Raw genomic sequence first — 16,821 nt, 5'->3', positions numbered from 1 at the left:
CTTTTAATGCAGGTTGACTTGAGCATCTTAATAGTTTTTAACAGTTTTTATTACAGATTGTGACTGTTGTGTGCTCATCTTATTTTAGGTTTTTACTGTTGATTTGTTGCACCTTGTACAGCGCTTTGGTGTAGCTTTGCTGTAAATGCGCTCTGTAAATAAAATTGCCCTTGACCTTTAAACAGATGCTGATGTCTCTGTGAATATCACTAAAATATGCTGCAGCTGTCAGCATATTGGCTCTTTTTAAGGCCAACTTCACAGAGATCTGTTTTTACTCTTGGTCACATGCAGGCTCCACATGAAAATAGTCTCCTACCCTTATTAGCTGCAGATAGACGGTAGATGGGTAAAGGCTCGGATTAGAAAGGTTTTCTATTACAAATTCATCAGGACAGCTCACTTTTTGATGCACTACTGTTTCTTTTTCATCTCCCACATGTCTATAAAACTCACTTATTCATATTAATGGATGATTCTAGATTCAAAGAGCCCCACCTGGTGGCTGAGTTATGCGTGAACATACAGTCAACGGAGACTTCACCTGGAATAAATACATTCATGTATGGTTTTACACCACAGCTACGATAATGCTTAACAGACTAAAAAGTTTAGCTACAAGTTAAAATACATTAGTTAGTAAACAATACCCAAGTATTTACTGAGTACTATTCTACTTTGGTAGTGTAATTACACCTATTGAACTTTAAGTGGAGCAAAAGTGCTAATTATAGGATTCGAGTTTGCAGGAACATCCTTTTGTGTATTAGGATTTGCATATTAGGCTCCAATATGGCCGTAGATCCCCCCTCCCCCCCCATTTAAAACAAAAACCATGTATTCTTTCACCTTTTGTGCCATCAGTAATTTATGTTTTAATATATTTCACATCGGGACATTTACATCTGTTCTATGAACATTCAGCCTAAATCTTATTTCTTTAACCCTCCCACTGTCTTTATGGGTGACCCCGCGAGGAAAGTTGACCATTGAGCAGGACTGGTGGTTTATTCTTTGGGTCCATGCACCCATCAGGACAGTAGGAGGGTTAAGCCACCTGATACTTAAGCAAAAGGTTTAAAAAAGGATTTTATAAAAGGAATTTATGATGCAATAACTCTCACATCATTTGCATTTAATTCTTCAGCCGACTGAAACTGTAAAGAAACACAAGCAGCAGCTACATCTGCATACATTAAACGACTGCACGCACAGTTTCTGCTGCAAGAAAAAAACTGAAACGCTTGTTAAAAACAAATCTCCTGCAGAAGTTCAGTTATTAAATATGAAATCAAAGTAGCTCGTCATTACAGTAAGTCCCACAAAGGCCACTGGCGCGGTGATTCAGAACTACCTCCAAGTACTGACAAAACTTTTAATTCATCTAAAAAAACAGTAGACGAAGTAAAAGAGTCCTGAGAGGGGGAGGAGTTATACATTCACTTTCTGAGCTTAACACGAAATCACACAATCGTAAACTGAAACTGATTGACTCGACGTGTGAGCAGAACAAAATAAGCTTTGAATTCAAGCAAAATGGATGCTAATGAATGACTCAGCAAAAAACAAACAGGAGATGGTGCTTGGTGGATTGTGATGGCTGCAACTTTTGAAGAATTACAAAAACAAAAAGGATTTGTGTGCATTATGATCAGAAGGAATCCTCCATGGGCAGCACAAAGGTCTCCTTCAACTTCTTAAATTTGGTATTTGAATTTTGGGAATTTTAGTCATTCCTCAGAAATAAACAAGTAAATTACATTAGATACAAGCTCTGTTTGACAGTTTTTAAAGAAAATAAAACATACATAACTAAATAACCAGCAGCCCGGTCTGCTGCAGTTATTTCAATTTATTTGTTTTGTTCAGCAAAATAATAAAATTACATAAAAATAGCAATAAAATGTCCTTTTTTTTTTTGCTCGCCGTCATTTCTTATTTAATATATTATTTTATTTTTTCCCCGTTTTTATGTCCAAGGTCAAATTGCTCTAATGCCTTAAACATGCTGTGTGTGTGTGTTGTATCACGGTGAAATGTATTTTTGCTAATACATTTGGGAAGTGTTTTGGTTGTTCACATGGACGTAATTTTGGGGGGGACATTGAGTTACAACTCAGGGAATCCCTCTCAAGAGTTCTCAATCAGGTTTAAATGTTTTAAGGAGACAAGATCGGTTAATTTCCAGTTTCCCTGCTACGTGTTAAGCAGAGTGAATGAAAGGCCTTGTTACGTGTGAGCAAACAGAACACAATAATGATCACTTGCATGTGATCACGATCATTTAAACACCTACAGAATTACTATCTTACCACAGACAGTGTCTTCCTCTCATAATGCTTCCTGATGTACTCGGCAATGACGTGCTCGTTGTTCAGCTCCTTCCTGAACACCATGACGAAACACTTTGGGGCCAAGTGACAGCAGAGGATGCTGTAGCTAGAAATGAGAACGGCTGCACCGCTTATAGCTGGTTTATGTCTCCTGTCCAAAGAGAGAAACAGTAGAAGCCCACATGGACATGTCCCATCCATTCTGAGGAATAAGTGGCATGATAGATGAGTGACTGAGTCTTTCGGCTACTTCTGCAACAGAAACCTTGGTTTAACTAATAACTTAATTCCTTCACAATAAGAGTCCTAAAAACCAACTCAAAAAATCAAAAGCTTTTATAAATTGAGTTTTACTGGTAAACATACAGATGCAAGTATATTTGAGACCCTTATTCTGAAGGACTGGAGGAAGTAGCTTGGGTTCTGCATCGTGGCTTGCTGTAGAAGGCTGCTCCTTGTTCAACAAATGCTTTTATAATAACTCGAGCTTTAGTTAACAAGCTTCATATAACAGCTGTCTCTGACAAAAGCACAGCAAAGAAACTGCAAAAATCATCATTATTTGTTGATATAAATTTAGTTGCCCCTTCCATGCTTTTCTAACTAGGATAAACACACTAAAGCTACCCTGGCTAGCTGTGGCCTCTTATATTAAATCTGAGAAAAGTACAAGAATCTCTGAACAACCCTCACCTCAGGTCTTGGAGTCCGGATTGGACCTTAGTTCTCTCCGCCTTGTGGGCAGTGGTCCTGGAGCAGATAAATAAGGGGTTGGAGCGGAGACCAGAGAAGGATTAGTGTAACCATGCTGTGTGCAGACATGACTTCTCCATTCATCTGGAAGCTGGCGGTCTTTGTTGGAACTATGGGAATGGTTTCTCTTGGATCTTCGCTGCAGCAGAAGCAACAGAGAGCGAACGGTTTCTACCGGAGGCTTGAAGAGCGAAGAGAGCCCAGTGAAGGTTGGAGGCATCCTAATAGGAATGACTTAACTCTTTTTCTCCTGGAAATACCAGATTTTTCATATAAATGTACTGATTTTAGACCATTTATCTTCTACTCAGGGGCGGATCTACAAGGGTGGCATAGGGTGGCAGTTGCCACCCTAAAAGAAAGCCTTGCCACCCCTGCTGCCACCCCAGCTGGCAGCTATAAATTAACGAAAAATCTATGTTTTTCAACTCTCAGGCTCATAAAGACCTATTTGCAGTCATCCTTGACAGAGAAAAGACTATCAAGCTAGGCTGTCCTCAGCATTCAATCAAAACGGGCACAATCTTTGGATCTTGATGAATTTGTAAAGCGTTTTGTGAGCAACATGAAAACTGCCACATTCAGCTGTTGTAGGAAGGACATAATTTTATTATGAGTTTTATTTTCATGATGGGCCTTTAAGCTTATTAAATGAGGACCCAAAACAAAGGAATATGTAAATACTGGGAAAAGAAAAAGGAAAACATGTTTCTGAGTGAAGAATAAAACCAAATTACAATATTTCACTGCAGTGAAATATATATGTGTAGATCCACCCCTGCTTCTACTGAATAAAAAGAGATGGGAAACTGCCTTTTATGTGGTACTAAGCACACGTTACAGCAGGCTAGTGCACTGCTGTTTTTAAATGTTCTTGTTTCTCATTAAAGGTGCATTATGGAAGTGTGACAGCCAAAACATGTATAGAAATAATAAATGTCTTCTTCATATGTTCTCCTGCAACGCCCTGGTCCTGTAGAATGAGCCCTGGCATTTTTACTGTGATTGCCTGTTTTTCTGTAAAATCACAGAAAAAGAGAGATGCTCGGGTCGAGCAGGCTGCTTCATGCGCGTTCACGCTCAGGCATCGCCCGTAGCATTTGCTATCCGTAGCTTTAGCAGCAGAGAGAGGCAGTGCCACTTTGTCGCTGTTCCTAACGCCTAGTGACAAAGCTAGCTACATTTCTGAGGACCCTTAGCTACTTTCTGTAGAACTTTCTTCTAGATATTTCCTGCAAATTAGCAACAAAATAGCCATTTTCACTCCGAACCGTTCTTTGAACGTTGTTTCAGCTGTCATCAAGGATATAAATGTTACAAATAAAAAGGACGTCACTGGTGCTTTAGCTCACCTAGTAAGACGTCTGACTCTTATGCAGAAGACCTGGGTTTGATTCTGGATGTGAACATAGTTTATTTAGAGTATCTTTTTTACATGAATGGTATATTTTTTACAGTAAGATGCCCAAATTTTTATTTGAGACTCGCCGAACGACATTGAATTCACAGATAAAAAAGATGTGGGTTCAACTTTCATTTTGGAACAATTTTTCAAGCAAGGGAAGGGAATGATCTGAGCATGCAGGAGGACTGACCCATCTTAAACCTATGTCGGCTGTGCTGAAGAGAAAGGTACAGAACCAGATTATTTAATTAATTAGCTGCGCGTTCTCCTGTCCTCCGGGCCACACACACACACACGCACGCACGCACGCACACACACACACACACACACACGACTGCCAGCTGTTATTTTAGTTAAGGAGTGTGCACGTACAGCATGAGCGCCTCATGCACGAGCCTACTATTGAATCTGCTGTTACGCTTTTGGCCTGAGGGGGCAATCGCGAGCATAAAAATTCAAAAGTCCGAAAAGTCCCTTTAAAGTGACCTTGGGTTTTAGAAAGGCAACCTCAAAATGTATTAATATTACTATTGATCTAAACCCCACCCCACTCTAAATCTGTCTCCATTTATTTAAGCAGGCAGTCCTAATGCCCAGATCCAAGAGTCCCAGCCTTTTCCACAGAGGAGCCAGCAGAGCTCACCATCTGCATCCTGGCAGCCTGCTGGAGATGCTCCTGCATCCAGTGGAGCCAGTTCAGGTAATGGACTTCAGCAATCAGGAAACACAGATACTGTAAATAATCCATTTTCATTTTATAATGAGCAGTTTAATGTTTAGTTATGCTTATGCATTTTCCAGGGTTTAGCTTACAAAAGCACCACTCCCTTTCAGTGTGTTTCTGCCTTCAGGAGAAGGAAACTCAGTTTGAAACAAAAACATCAATTTACAATATTAGGTTTTCTGTTTTATCTCATAATTGCAGTTGTCACATATAATTTGTTGGCAGTTGGCACAGCACCAAAAAAGCTTTGAAAAGGAGTATTTGGCTCACCTATTACCTTTCCTGTTCCTTTATCATGAGGCACCCTACCCTGGGTCAGGAGTGTTTATATTTAAATACGAATATCAAATGAAAATTATTATAACTATTATAAATGAGGGGCAAATGTGAGGAAGGAAGGAAGTTTAGCTAAATATTCAGTGAACTCAACTCGTCAAAATAAAACAGGAAGTGTGGATAATGCAAAATCAACTTAAACTAAAAAAATAGAAAAGCTGGATCACAAAATTAGGCATCAACGGATGGATTGCTTTCAAAAATATCTTAACAATTGCATCAAAAACCCTTTTTGTTCTTGTACAGGAACAAGTTCCAACTGCAGAAACCGACCAATTGACCTGGTCTTCATCATAGACAGCTCCCGCAGCGTTCGCCCTTCAGAGTTTGAAAAGGCCAAAGAGTTCCTTCAGATCATGGTGGACAGTTTGGCCATCGGCTCAGACGCCACTCGCGTCGGCCTGGTTAATTACGCCAGCACAGTAAAGATTGAATTTCTCCTCAGCACATACTTCGACAAGTCCTCCCTGAAGCAGGCACTGGGCCGCGTCGAGCCCCTCGCTTCAGGCACCATGACAGGGGTGGCCATCAAAACCGCCATGGAGAAAGCCTTCACCAAGGAAGCGGGGGCCCGAGCCGCTTCCATGAACATCGCCAAGGTGGCCATAATAGTGACAGACGGAAGACCCCAGGACAACGTGGAAGAGGTGTCAGCAGCAGCCCGAGCGTCTGGGATCGAGATCTACGCGGTGGGCGTAGACAGAGCCGACATGGCGTCCCTCCAGCTGATGGCCAGCCAGCCACACGAGGACCACGTCTTCTACGTGGAAACCTATGGAGTCATAGAGAAGCTGACTGCCAAATTTAGGGAAACCTTGTGTGGTAAGGATGACGAGAACGGGAATGCAGATGTTCCAATAGAAGCCGGAACTGATGAGAACGGATTAGGCCTAGAAGGCATCAAAGACCATTACGGAAATAAAATTGAGCGCGACGATAGAGGAAACGATGGTACGTCAGATCCATCCGTTTGTATTCACCTGTGGTCACATGGCCAGCAGCATACTGGGAAGCAGTCACTGGTCTTCTTTGATCTGAAGCACAGAAAGCAGTCATGATATTCGGAGATATGTAAAGAAAAGATGTCCACTAACTTTTGTCTTTGAATAAGTCCAGTGGTATTAATGCACTAAGCATTAAAGACGTCCTCACTCACTGACTTGTAAGAAGAGAACACACCGATGAGTTTCTGTCTCAGCAAAATGAGCCCGACCATGTCTGAAACCTACGATGATGCTGTCCGTGTTGTTCGCAGGAGCAGCTGCACAGCAGTTTGTGCTGCAAGCTCTGCTTCGCTCAGTCATCCAGAGGTCCGCTCTGCAATTTGAGCTTCTGCAAACTGCCATTTATAACCAGGTTAAATGCAACTAAAACGTTTTTGAGTGTAACTGCTTAGATAAATTAATTTCACAGAATTACCAGAACGATCACTTTTAACTCAGAATAGGAGCTCAACGCCTTTGTTGCATCCGTCCTAATTAGAGAGCAGAATGACTTTATTTGGTGTTTTAATGATAAAAATGGTTCATATGATTTTAAAGTGTCTGCTGCTATGCTAAACTAAACCAGCACCAAGACAGAAAAACCAAACTATTAACTTCTAGTTTGGGAGAAGATGATAAAAGGTGATGCATGCCTTCTTTTGTTTGCTTTTATCTCGCGTTGAACATATTAAACAGTTCCTGACCCAACCAGAAGTTCCAGTGATAGAAATGTTAAATCTGGGTGACATCAGAAATCCAAAAGTGCGTTTTTCCATTTAAAATCACTCTTATTCAGTTTAAAACACCAGTTACTGAATATTCAAAACCTCGTTTTGGAAGAACTTTTGCCGTTTTCCCTCTCTTTCAATACAGATTCACTCAAAGTTTTCATATTCCTGCAGACGTAATGCAGAATCCAAATAAATCCAATAGATCCATGCATCTAGATTTCTTTTTTTATGCTGATGAGTTAAAAACGGCCCTTGCTGTGATTGGAGAACCTTTTTGGAAAAGCCGTGAGAGGGAATGCAGAAGTTTTCCAGAGAACGTGCAGCAGCTGCTGGATCTGCAGGCTGAGGCTACGCATGCTAGTTATGCTATATCCCTAATAAGGAATATATTGCATACAGCACATAAACACATTACTGCCGCTGGTGGGCATGTTTCAGTGTGAACGACTCACGTTTAACAGCAGCATGCTGAAGAGCCTCTTCATCAAGATGTTGTGACCTAAAACCAAACTCACTGGACCACCTAAACATGCCCCCGTCTTCACCATTAACCCATAGATCTTGAGGCTGATCGCAGAAATCAGACTAACTTGCATGTGGTGAATGATTCAGTTACTAACAAACTGATCCAGACGTAGACCACAGAAAAGACCGATTTGATCCAGTTTAAGCCAATCAGACCAAGAGTTTCTCTGCAGGTTTCTCTTCAGGGTTGGATGCTTGTGCTCAGGGACACAACTGCCAGCACATTTGTGTCAGCAATGACGAATCCTACGCCTGCAAGTGCCGCTCGGGATACATCTTAAACCCAGACAAGAAGACATGCTCCCGTAAGAACCTTCATGTTTTCTGTTTCAGAGTATTACTCAGGATTCGTTCTGGCCTTGGGTGGAAAAACCTTTTCTCTTATTCCATGTTCAGGTTCAGATGCTTGTGCTGGAGGACATGACTGCCAACAGATTTGTGTCAACCACGGCAACTCGTACACTTGCAAGTGTCAAACGGGATACGATTTGAACTTGGACCAGAAAACCTGCTCTCGTAAGAATTTCTTTTGTAAAACAGAATTTTCCTCAAATAAATGTGAAAATTTCTATTTTTATGTATTTTATTATAAAATTAACATTTCAGCTAAAATCAAGGTAAACTTAATTCTCATACATTTGTATTTTGTTCTTATGAGCTTTCTTCCATTGAAAATTATTACAGAACAAAGTAAATGCACAAAAAAATGACATTCCCACACACACACACACACACACACACACACACACACACACACACACACACACACACACACACACACACACACACACACACACACACACACACACACACACACACACACACACACACACACACACCCTCTGCAAATGCCAAGAAGGCTTTGTGATGAATGCAGACCACAACATGCTCTAGAACAGAACATCTGAAACGCAACATCATCCCTTTTGTGCGTTTTGGCTCCTTTCTTACTGCTTAGGATGATAAAAACTTCTAGTTATTTCTAGTCTACATATAAAAGCTGGTTTTTTTAAGCTAAACACATGAGCAGCTTTGGTTTACAAGGGATTTTACGCCATTCCCATGGAGGAATGTACCACTATTCCAATGGCATGGGAGGAAAATTATAATAATAATAATGCATTGAACTTGTATAGCGCTTTTCAAGACACTCAAAGACACTCTCACATTCACACACTGCTAGTGATGGTAAGCTACTTGTAGCCACAGCTGCCCTGGGGAGGTCTGACAGAGGCGAGGCTGCCATTTGGCGCCGTCGGCCCCTCTGACCACCACTAACACTTAAATAAATAACTTACCAAATAAAATAAGTTGTAATTGCAGTTTTGAGAAATTTGTTTGACTGCTTCTGGCTTGTTTATTGATGAAGAAAAGCAATCAAACAGGCCTCTGACTGACAAAAAACTCCCACAACTAATCTGGTTACCATGCTTTGAGCTGGTCTAGCATGAGATGCTGTTAACTGGATTCTGGACATGCATGCTGGACCAGCATCCCATCCCGGACATGCATGCTGGACCAGCATCCCAAACACAACACATGCCGTTTTTTTCAGCAGGAATATCACGTATGGCCCTTTTTTAGGTTCTGACCCGTGTGCTTATGGACACGACTGCCAGCACATTTGTGTAAACAACGGTACCTCTCACCGCTGCAAATGTCGAGAAGGCTATGCGTTGAATCCTGATAAGAAAACATGCTCACGTAAGCTTTTGAGTTTTTCGTCCGTTTGACCAAATTATTAAAACTGAATAAACAGGAACTAAAGTCTTTCTTCTCAGGTGCAGAAAGATGTTTGCAGGGACATGACTGCCAACACATCTGCGTCAGCATGGACGACTCATTCGTATGCACATGCAGACCCGGTTACGTGTTGAATGCAGACAGGAAAACGTGCTCACGTAAGAATCACGTTTTCAGATCTCATCGTGTGATTTTTTTAAACTTGGGAATGCATAATTAGTTAAAGAGCAAGACACCCCCTACCAGAGTATTACTCCACTCCCACTTCCTGTTTGAAAGATGTAACAAATGCTGTTGCCTAGCAGACAGAGAGGGCAGAGCCGCTAACAAATACACACACACACACGACATTGTGACATCATATGGTACCAGCTAACGTTCTAGATTACCTCTTAGCCAATAGCGATGGCAGATTTAAATTCAAATGCAGTGCAGAGTTTTTACCTGACAACAGCACAACACTGACAGTTTCAGGCAGAAAATTTAAATTTTAACTAAAATACACTTAAGTGCAAAACTATTGACGACACGTGTCTGCAGCATGATTAGACACACATTTATTTAGTTTATCAGGAAAAAAAGTTGATTTGGGGGTAGCGATGGGTACCGAATTCAGTACTTTTTAAGGTACCGACCAAATTCCATAGTACCGACTGAGCACCGATTCACGTCATTTGAAACGGAGCCTTGTTTCGGTACCCGTCCTTCATAACGAGAACTAAATGTGACGGGTAACTGGGTGATGATGAAACCAGCGACAACGATCTAAGTGAGACATCCTCATCTTAATCTGCTCCAGTAGGTAAATAAAATGTTTAAGATAACGTTAGCTTGATTTGTTAGCTTCCGTTTCGCTAATGGTGCGTTCGCTTTCTCCTCAGAACTCCGAATTTCCGACTAGAAGAACATGAACGCGCTCTAAAGTTTGGCTTCACTTTACTAAATGCGACGGGTGATTGGGTGAAGATGAAACCAGCGACAACAATCTAAGTGTGAGGCATCATCGTTTTAATCTGCTCCATCAGCTAAATAAACTGTTTAAGATAACGTTAGCTTGATATGTTAGCTTCCATTGCCACCGTTGTTATCAGCTAATGGTGCGTTCGCTTTCACCTCGGAAATTCTAACTTCCCGGTAGGAAAAATCAAATGAAAAAGGACGGCAAAAGGAATGAAGATACACAGTAAATTTAGATCACAGTAAAGATGTTTGCTTCAGTTTAATTATCAGCTTATAAAACTACAAGGACGATGTTTAAATACAAACAGTTGTGTGTTATTTATCGTGATTTTATCAAATATTGTTATATATTGAGAAAAATATAGATTTAATTATAAAAGAGAATTAAAATATTAAACACTCATTAGTACCGAATTGATTCAAATGTCAAAGGTACCCATCCCTATTTGGGGGTGACTTGCTCTTTAAATCAGTGAACAGTTTCTTTAGGAATGGCATTAAGTGTTTTCAGGATCGGACGTGTGTGCTCAGGGGCATGATTGTCAGCAGTGGTGAATCATAGTGTCGAGAGGGATTTATACTGAACCTAGGCCAAACAACTTGCTCGCGTAATTTTCACCTCACATTTGTGTCTGTGCCGTCAACTGCTACGTTTAACCGTTCTTACAGAACCTCTTCTTGGAAACAACCACTGCAAATCTGTAAGATGCCTCCAAAGGTTGTCCAAAAAGCCGAGTGATGTTCTGATGAGCTATTCTCCTGTTCAGGCTCAGATGCATGCGCTCAGGGCCATGATTGTCAGCACCTGTGTGTCAGTAATGGAGCATCATACGTCTGCAAGTGCCGAGTAGGATATGTGCTCAACATGGATAAGAAAACATGCTCACGTAAGAACACTTCCATTCAAACACAGCCTCGGTACCTCTTCATACTGGTTTTCTTAGAACCGTTCAAATTTGGCTTTTTTAGCGATATCCGAGGTACAAATCAGAGGCGAGCTGTTCAAATATCATGAATAATCGAGTAATAATTCATCATTTGGCCAAGGATTCAATGAGTAATGTTTTTGGATTAAGTTTAGTCTTCTTATAGGTTGGGATGCATGTGCTCAGGGTCACGACTGCCAGCACATTTGCCTCAACAACGGTGAATCTTACAACTGCAAGTGTCGAGAAGGATACGTGCTGAATGCTGACCAGAAAACGTGCTCACGTAAGGGTTTTTAGCTTATTTCATCACGAGTGTTCGCTCATCTAAGCCCAGCAGATTCCCAAATGGCTCAAGGTAGTACAGCCATCAGTTTGCTCAGCCGAAGCGGTTTTCATCTCAAAGCAAGATTGTTAAGATTCCCAAATGTTGCAGGGAAAATGTTTTAATAAAGTCTCCTCTGTTGACCGCAACCTTAAAAAAGTCCTCAGTAAATATCAGAAGATGCAAACACGATCCCTTTTGCAGCAGCTCGGCTCAAAGCGTGCACTTTTATTGTAAATATCGAATATTTATGTCTTCTCTTTTACGTCCTTCAGTTATGGAAAGCTGACAGTAACCAAGACCTCCGAGTCCAGCCGCATAAACTGGTCCTGCACTGAACAGAACATAGTCGAGCACTGGAAGAAGTTACAGATTGCTTCATTTTGTGTCTTTTTAAATGTTTTACTAGAAGGCCGTTTGTATATTTTGATTAATTTGTGTTTGTTGTCTTACTTCATTACAGGTTCAGCATTCTTAACTGATAGAAAAATGATATCTAATCCTCCTCACAAACAAAAAGTTGCCTTTTTGATGATTTGGGGAAAACAACCTGATTTCATCTAACACTGATGATCTCTGATGAAAATGAGAAAACTAACGTCGTACATGTTTAACTGAAGCAGTGGCTAATGAAAAACAAAAATCGCCATCTTTTCTGACTTCCTATGTTTTTGTGTCTGTTTCAGAGGAAATGAGGAGTGAAATAACACAAGATGCCTGCATGTGTGAAGCTCAGATTGTATTCCAGAAAAAAATGCACTCCGCTATTCAGGAGCTGAGCAGGAAAAATATCCTTTTTTAACAGCAATGCAATCTTAATAAAGCCATTGCTCTGGGTTGACGATGGCTGCATCCCATTTAGTTTAAGCATGTTCTGCTAAACAAGCAATTTGAACGTGTGCAGATATGGAATGCAGCCCTCGCTAGTCTCTTCTTTAAAGAGCAAGTCACCCCCTACCAGAGTATTACTCTACTCCCACTTCCTGTTTGAAAAAAATGCAACAAATGCTGTTGCCTAGCAGACCGAGAGGGCGGAGCCGCTAACAAATACACACACACACGACATTGTGACATCATATGGTACCAGCTAAATGGTAAATGGTCTATATTTGATAAAGCACCTTCTAGAGTCCTGGAACCCCTCAAGGTGCTTTACAACACAATCAGTCATTCACCCATTCACACACACATTCCACACTGATGGAGATGAGCTACAATGTAGCCACAGCTGCCCTGGGGCGCACTGACAGAGGCGAGGCTGCCGAGCACTGGCGCCACCGGTCCCTCCGACCACCACCAGCAGGCAACGTAGGTTAAGTGTCTTGCCCAAGGACACAACAACAGCGACAGACTGAGCGGGGCTCGAACCTGCAACCTTCCGATTGCGGGGCGAGCACTTAACTCCTGTGCCACCGTCGCCCTAGGGTACCTCTTAGCCAATAGCGATGGCAGATTTAAATTCAAATGCAGTGCAGAGTTTTTACCTGAAAAACGGCACAACACTGACAGTTTTAGGCAGAAAATTAACATTTTAACTAAAATGCACTAAAGTGCAAAACTATTGACGACACGTGTCTGCAGCAGGATTAGACATGCATTTATATAGTGTATCAGGAAAAAAAAAGTTGATTTGGGGGTGACTTGCTCTTTAAAATCAAACTTGTTGGTGTAAAACATTTTGGAAATGTGCAATGCCGTTGTCCTTCTTTGACGTTTTAAAAACACGTTTTCCTTGACACTTTGATCACTTGATAAACTTTCAGATAAAGTGAGTGAAATCGAGGGCAACTTCCAGCATTAAGAACAACCGTGGCAGGAGGAGACGACTTCCAGAGCGCACAGTAATCTCAACAAGAAGTCATAATCTGTACAAATCTAGTCTTTGTGTTTCAGTTCAAATGCACACAGGGCTGTGTTATAAGTGTTAAACAATTATTTTTCTAAACTGTTCATTTTTTTCTCTTTTGCTGCTGTGAACGTACCAACCGGAACAATTTAAAAGCATTTGTCCCTCCAGATAATCTCTTATGCAACAAGAACATTGTGTTAATGTCAGACTGCTGCAAATGGACCCAAAGCCTGACTAACTACTTTAGCTGTAGTTCGTTTCTAGCTGGGAGGTCATGGAGCGCAAATAGCGGCTATTTCATTTGGCATTTTGGTTTTACAGCTTGGACGGTTTCCACACAAGTAGACGCCCTCTGGTTTTGTTTTGTTCTGCTGGTGTGCACTAGAAGACACCAACTACTTGTGTTTTATCACAACAGACGAGACTGCATGTCAAAAATAAAAATGACGTTTTGAACTTTCTATAATCTGTGTTTTCATTCTTACTTACCCCCCTATTAAAGACCTGTGTTCACATATCTGGACATTTTTCTGGCTGGATAGAAGAATCAAATTTGAACAAAAGTGCAACATATTAAAATAAATGTTTGAGTGTTAAGGTATTGAAACATAAGGGCTTGGCTCAGCCCAGACAGATTAAATTTAAATGTTTATTAAATAATTAACAACTTTCTGCATTACATACAGAGGTGATACTGTGTGTTTTTAGGTGCAAAACTTAACAGACGTTAAAATCAAATTTAAAATAAACTAAAATTTATTTGAAAAAGAAAGGAAAGTTAAGGCGGTTCTAGATAGAAGACCACGTTTGTCTTAATGATCTTGTTTCCAAATTATGAATAATTTTGTGGTTCTAATACGCATTTATTTTTTGCGTCGAATTCTCAATTCAGTTCAAAAATACTTTATTGATCCCAGAGGGAAACTGATTGCTGTAGTAGCTCAGAATAATAATAATAATAATCAAGTCATCAAAGAGGTGTTGTATATTACAATGGCTGTTGGCAGGAAGGATCTCCAGTAGCGGTCAGTGTTGCAGCCAAACTGAAGAAGCCTCTGACTGAAGACACTCTTCCGTTGTCGGACAGTCTTGTGAAGAGAATGCTCAGGGTTGTCCATCATGTTCTTGATTCTCTGGAGAATCCTTCTTTGCATCATCTCCTCCAGCGGTTCCACAGTCGTCCCCAGAACAGAACCAGCCTTTGTCATTAGGCTGTTGAGCCTTTTCAGGTCCCTGCTTCTGATGCTGCTACCCCAACAGACGATGGCTGAAGAGATCACACTCTCAACAACAGACTTGTAGAAGATCTGCAGCATCTTGCTACAGACATTGAAGGACCTAAGCGTCCTCAAGAAGTGCAGTCTGCTGTGTCCCTTCTTGTAAACGGCTTCGCTGTTCTTTCTCCAGTCCAGTCTGTTGTCCAGGTGAACTCCAAGGTATTTGTATTCCTCAACCACCTCCACTTCTTCTCCCATGATGGAAACAGTGTTTGACTCCGCCCTGTTTCTTCTGAAGTCTAAAATCATCTCCTTTGTTTTGTTCACGTTCAAGGTCAGATGATTGTTTCCACACCATGCCACAAAGCGCTCCACCAGCTCTCTGTACTCAGCTTCCTGTCCATCTCGGATACACCCGACAACTGCAGAGTCATCTGAGTATTTCTGTAGATGACAGGTCTGATTTGTACTGGAAGTCTGAGGTGTACAGGGTGAAAAGGAAAGGTGAGTGTACAGTCCCCTGTGGTGCTCCGATGTTACTGATCGCCTGGTTTGATGTGCAGTTCTTCAGCCTCACAAACTGTGGTCTGGTTGTCAGGTAGTCTTTAATCCAGGCGATAGTTGAGGCCCCCACCTGTGTCTTCTGGAGTTTCTGGCAAAGTACATCAGGCTGGACTGTGTTAAATGCACTGGAGAAATCAAAGAACATGACCCTCACAGTGCTGCCTGCTTTGTCCAGATGACAGTGGATTGGTTGAAGCAGCTGGATGATGGCATCTTCAACTCCAACTCCATGGCGATAAGCAAACTGCAGCGGGTCCTGATATGTTCTAGTTTGCTTATTCAGGTGGATCAACAGGAGTCTCTCCAGGACCTTCATGATGTGGGATGTCAGGGACACCGGTCTGTAGTCGTCATTGACTGATGGGCGAGTTTTCTTAGGAACTGGAACAAGGCAGGATGTCTTCCACAGGACTGGAACCTTCTCCTGGGCCAGGCTGAGGTTGAAGAGGTGCTGCAGAATCCCACAGAGCTGCTCTGCACAGGCCTTCAGTACTCTGGGGCCGACACCATCAGGACCTGCAGCCTTGTTCCTGTTCAGTCTCTCCAGCTGCCTCTTCACCTGACTTCTAGGGTTAGGGCGAGGCATGATTAAAATCACCAGATATAGCCACAAATGCATTGGGGTGCTGCGTTTGTAGCTTAGCTACAACGGAACTGATGGCATCACATGCATTTTCAGCAATTGCTGAAGGTGGAATAAAAACGGTTGCCAAGACAACACTGGTGAACTCTCTTGGCAAATAATATGGGCGACAACAAGAGTTCAACATCTGGGCTTAAGAGACGACATTTCACTGAAACATGGCCTGGATGGCACCATCTGTTGTTGACAAGCATTGCCACTCCACCTCCTTTTCTTATCCCACTCCTCTTCAGATCTCTGTCTGCTCGTACAGTCAGGAATCCTGGCAGGGAGACGCTGGAATCGGGGATATGGTCCTGCAGCCACGTCTCAGTGAAACACATAACACTGCACTGCAGATAATCTGGCTGAGTCCTTGTAATGGCTTGGAGTTCATCCATCTTGTTGGCCAGTGATCTCACACTGCCCATTATGATCGATGGAAGAGATGGTTTGAATTTCCTCTTTCTCTCCATTTTGCTCCCGCTCTGCATCCACGCTTCTTACATTTTGGCTCATTTGGGATTTGTGGCTTCAGTTGAGGTATTATTTCTGCCTTCCCAATGTTAATCAGCTGCTCCCGATTGTAAACGGGCTTGTTGCCATGGTTACGCATCATAACAATTACTCAAAAAGTGAATAAAATGCTGAAAAAATACTCTAAGCTTCGCAGCATCAGAAACAGAAAAGTAAAAAGGTAAAAAAGCAACTGTTTTTCTTAAGAAACTAGAAAAAAAAATGTCCAAAAAAAGGCAAAACTTGCAGAGCTACTCCAACATGCAGCCACCCAGAGCAGCGCAGAATCAAATGCTGCAGGTTAAGATT

General features: G+C 41.6%; 1 protein-coding gene and 1 long non-coding RNA gene across 5 annotated transcripts in view; one reads left to right on the top strand and one right to left on the bottom strand.

Annotated features, from left to right (window-relative positions):
- Positions 1–2,939: 2,939 nt before the first annotated feature.
- LOC107395956 (matrilin-3) lies at positions 2,940–14,053 on the top strand. Of its 3 annotated transcripts, none has more exons than XM_070547108.1 (11): positions 2,940–3,295; positions 5,072–5,191; positions 5,798–6,502; positions 7,964–8,095; positions 8,187–8,306; positions 9,375–9,494; positions 9,572–9,691; positions 11,261–11,380; positions 11,586–11,705; positions 12,431–12,532; positions 13,493–14,053. In XM_070547108.1, the coding sequence occupies exons 1-11, from the start codon at positions 3,139–3,141 to the stop codon at positions 13,543–13,545; spliced, it is 1,869 nt and encodes a 622-aa protein (XP_070403209.1). In that variant the 5' UTR covers positions 2,940–3,138; the 3' UTR covers positions 13,546–14,053. The 3 variants fall into 3 exon arrangements, with proteins under 3 accessions (XP_070403209.1, XP_070403208.1, XP_070403210.1); XM_070547107.1 differs by having other exon boundaries at positions 5,069–5,191; XM_070547109.1 differs by having other exon boundaries at positions 2,942–3,295; positions 5,069–5,191; positions 5,798–6,373.
- LOC139063935 (uncharacterized) overlaps positions 5,998–16,821 on the bottom strand; it is a 24,781-nt gene continuing 13,957 nt past the window's right edge. For both annotated transcript variants that reach the window (XR_011517257.1, XR_011517256.1), the window contains 2 exons: positions 6,532–6,585; positions 5,998–6,441 (listed from right to left, as the gene is read on the bottom strand). This is a non-coding gene — a long non-coding RNA (uncharacterized lncRNA). The remainder of the gene's footprint in view (positions 6,442–6,531; positions 6,586–16,821) is intronic.

The sequence above is a fragment of the Nothobranchius furzeri genome, chromosome 18 (assembly GCF_043380555.1).
Source record: "Nothobranchius furzeri strain GRZ-AD chromosome 18, NfurGRZ-RIMD1, whole genome shotgun sequence".
Classification (NCBI taxonomy): domain Eukaryota; kingdom Metazoa; phylum Chordata; class Actinopteri; order Cyprinodontiformes; family Nothobranchiidae; genus Nothobranchius; species Nothobranchius furzeri.
Note: the sequence above shows the minus strand (reverse complement) of the source record. Positions and strands in the feature narration are given on the sequence as shown.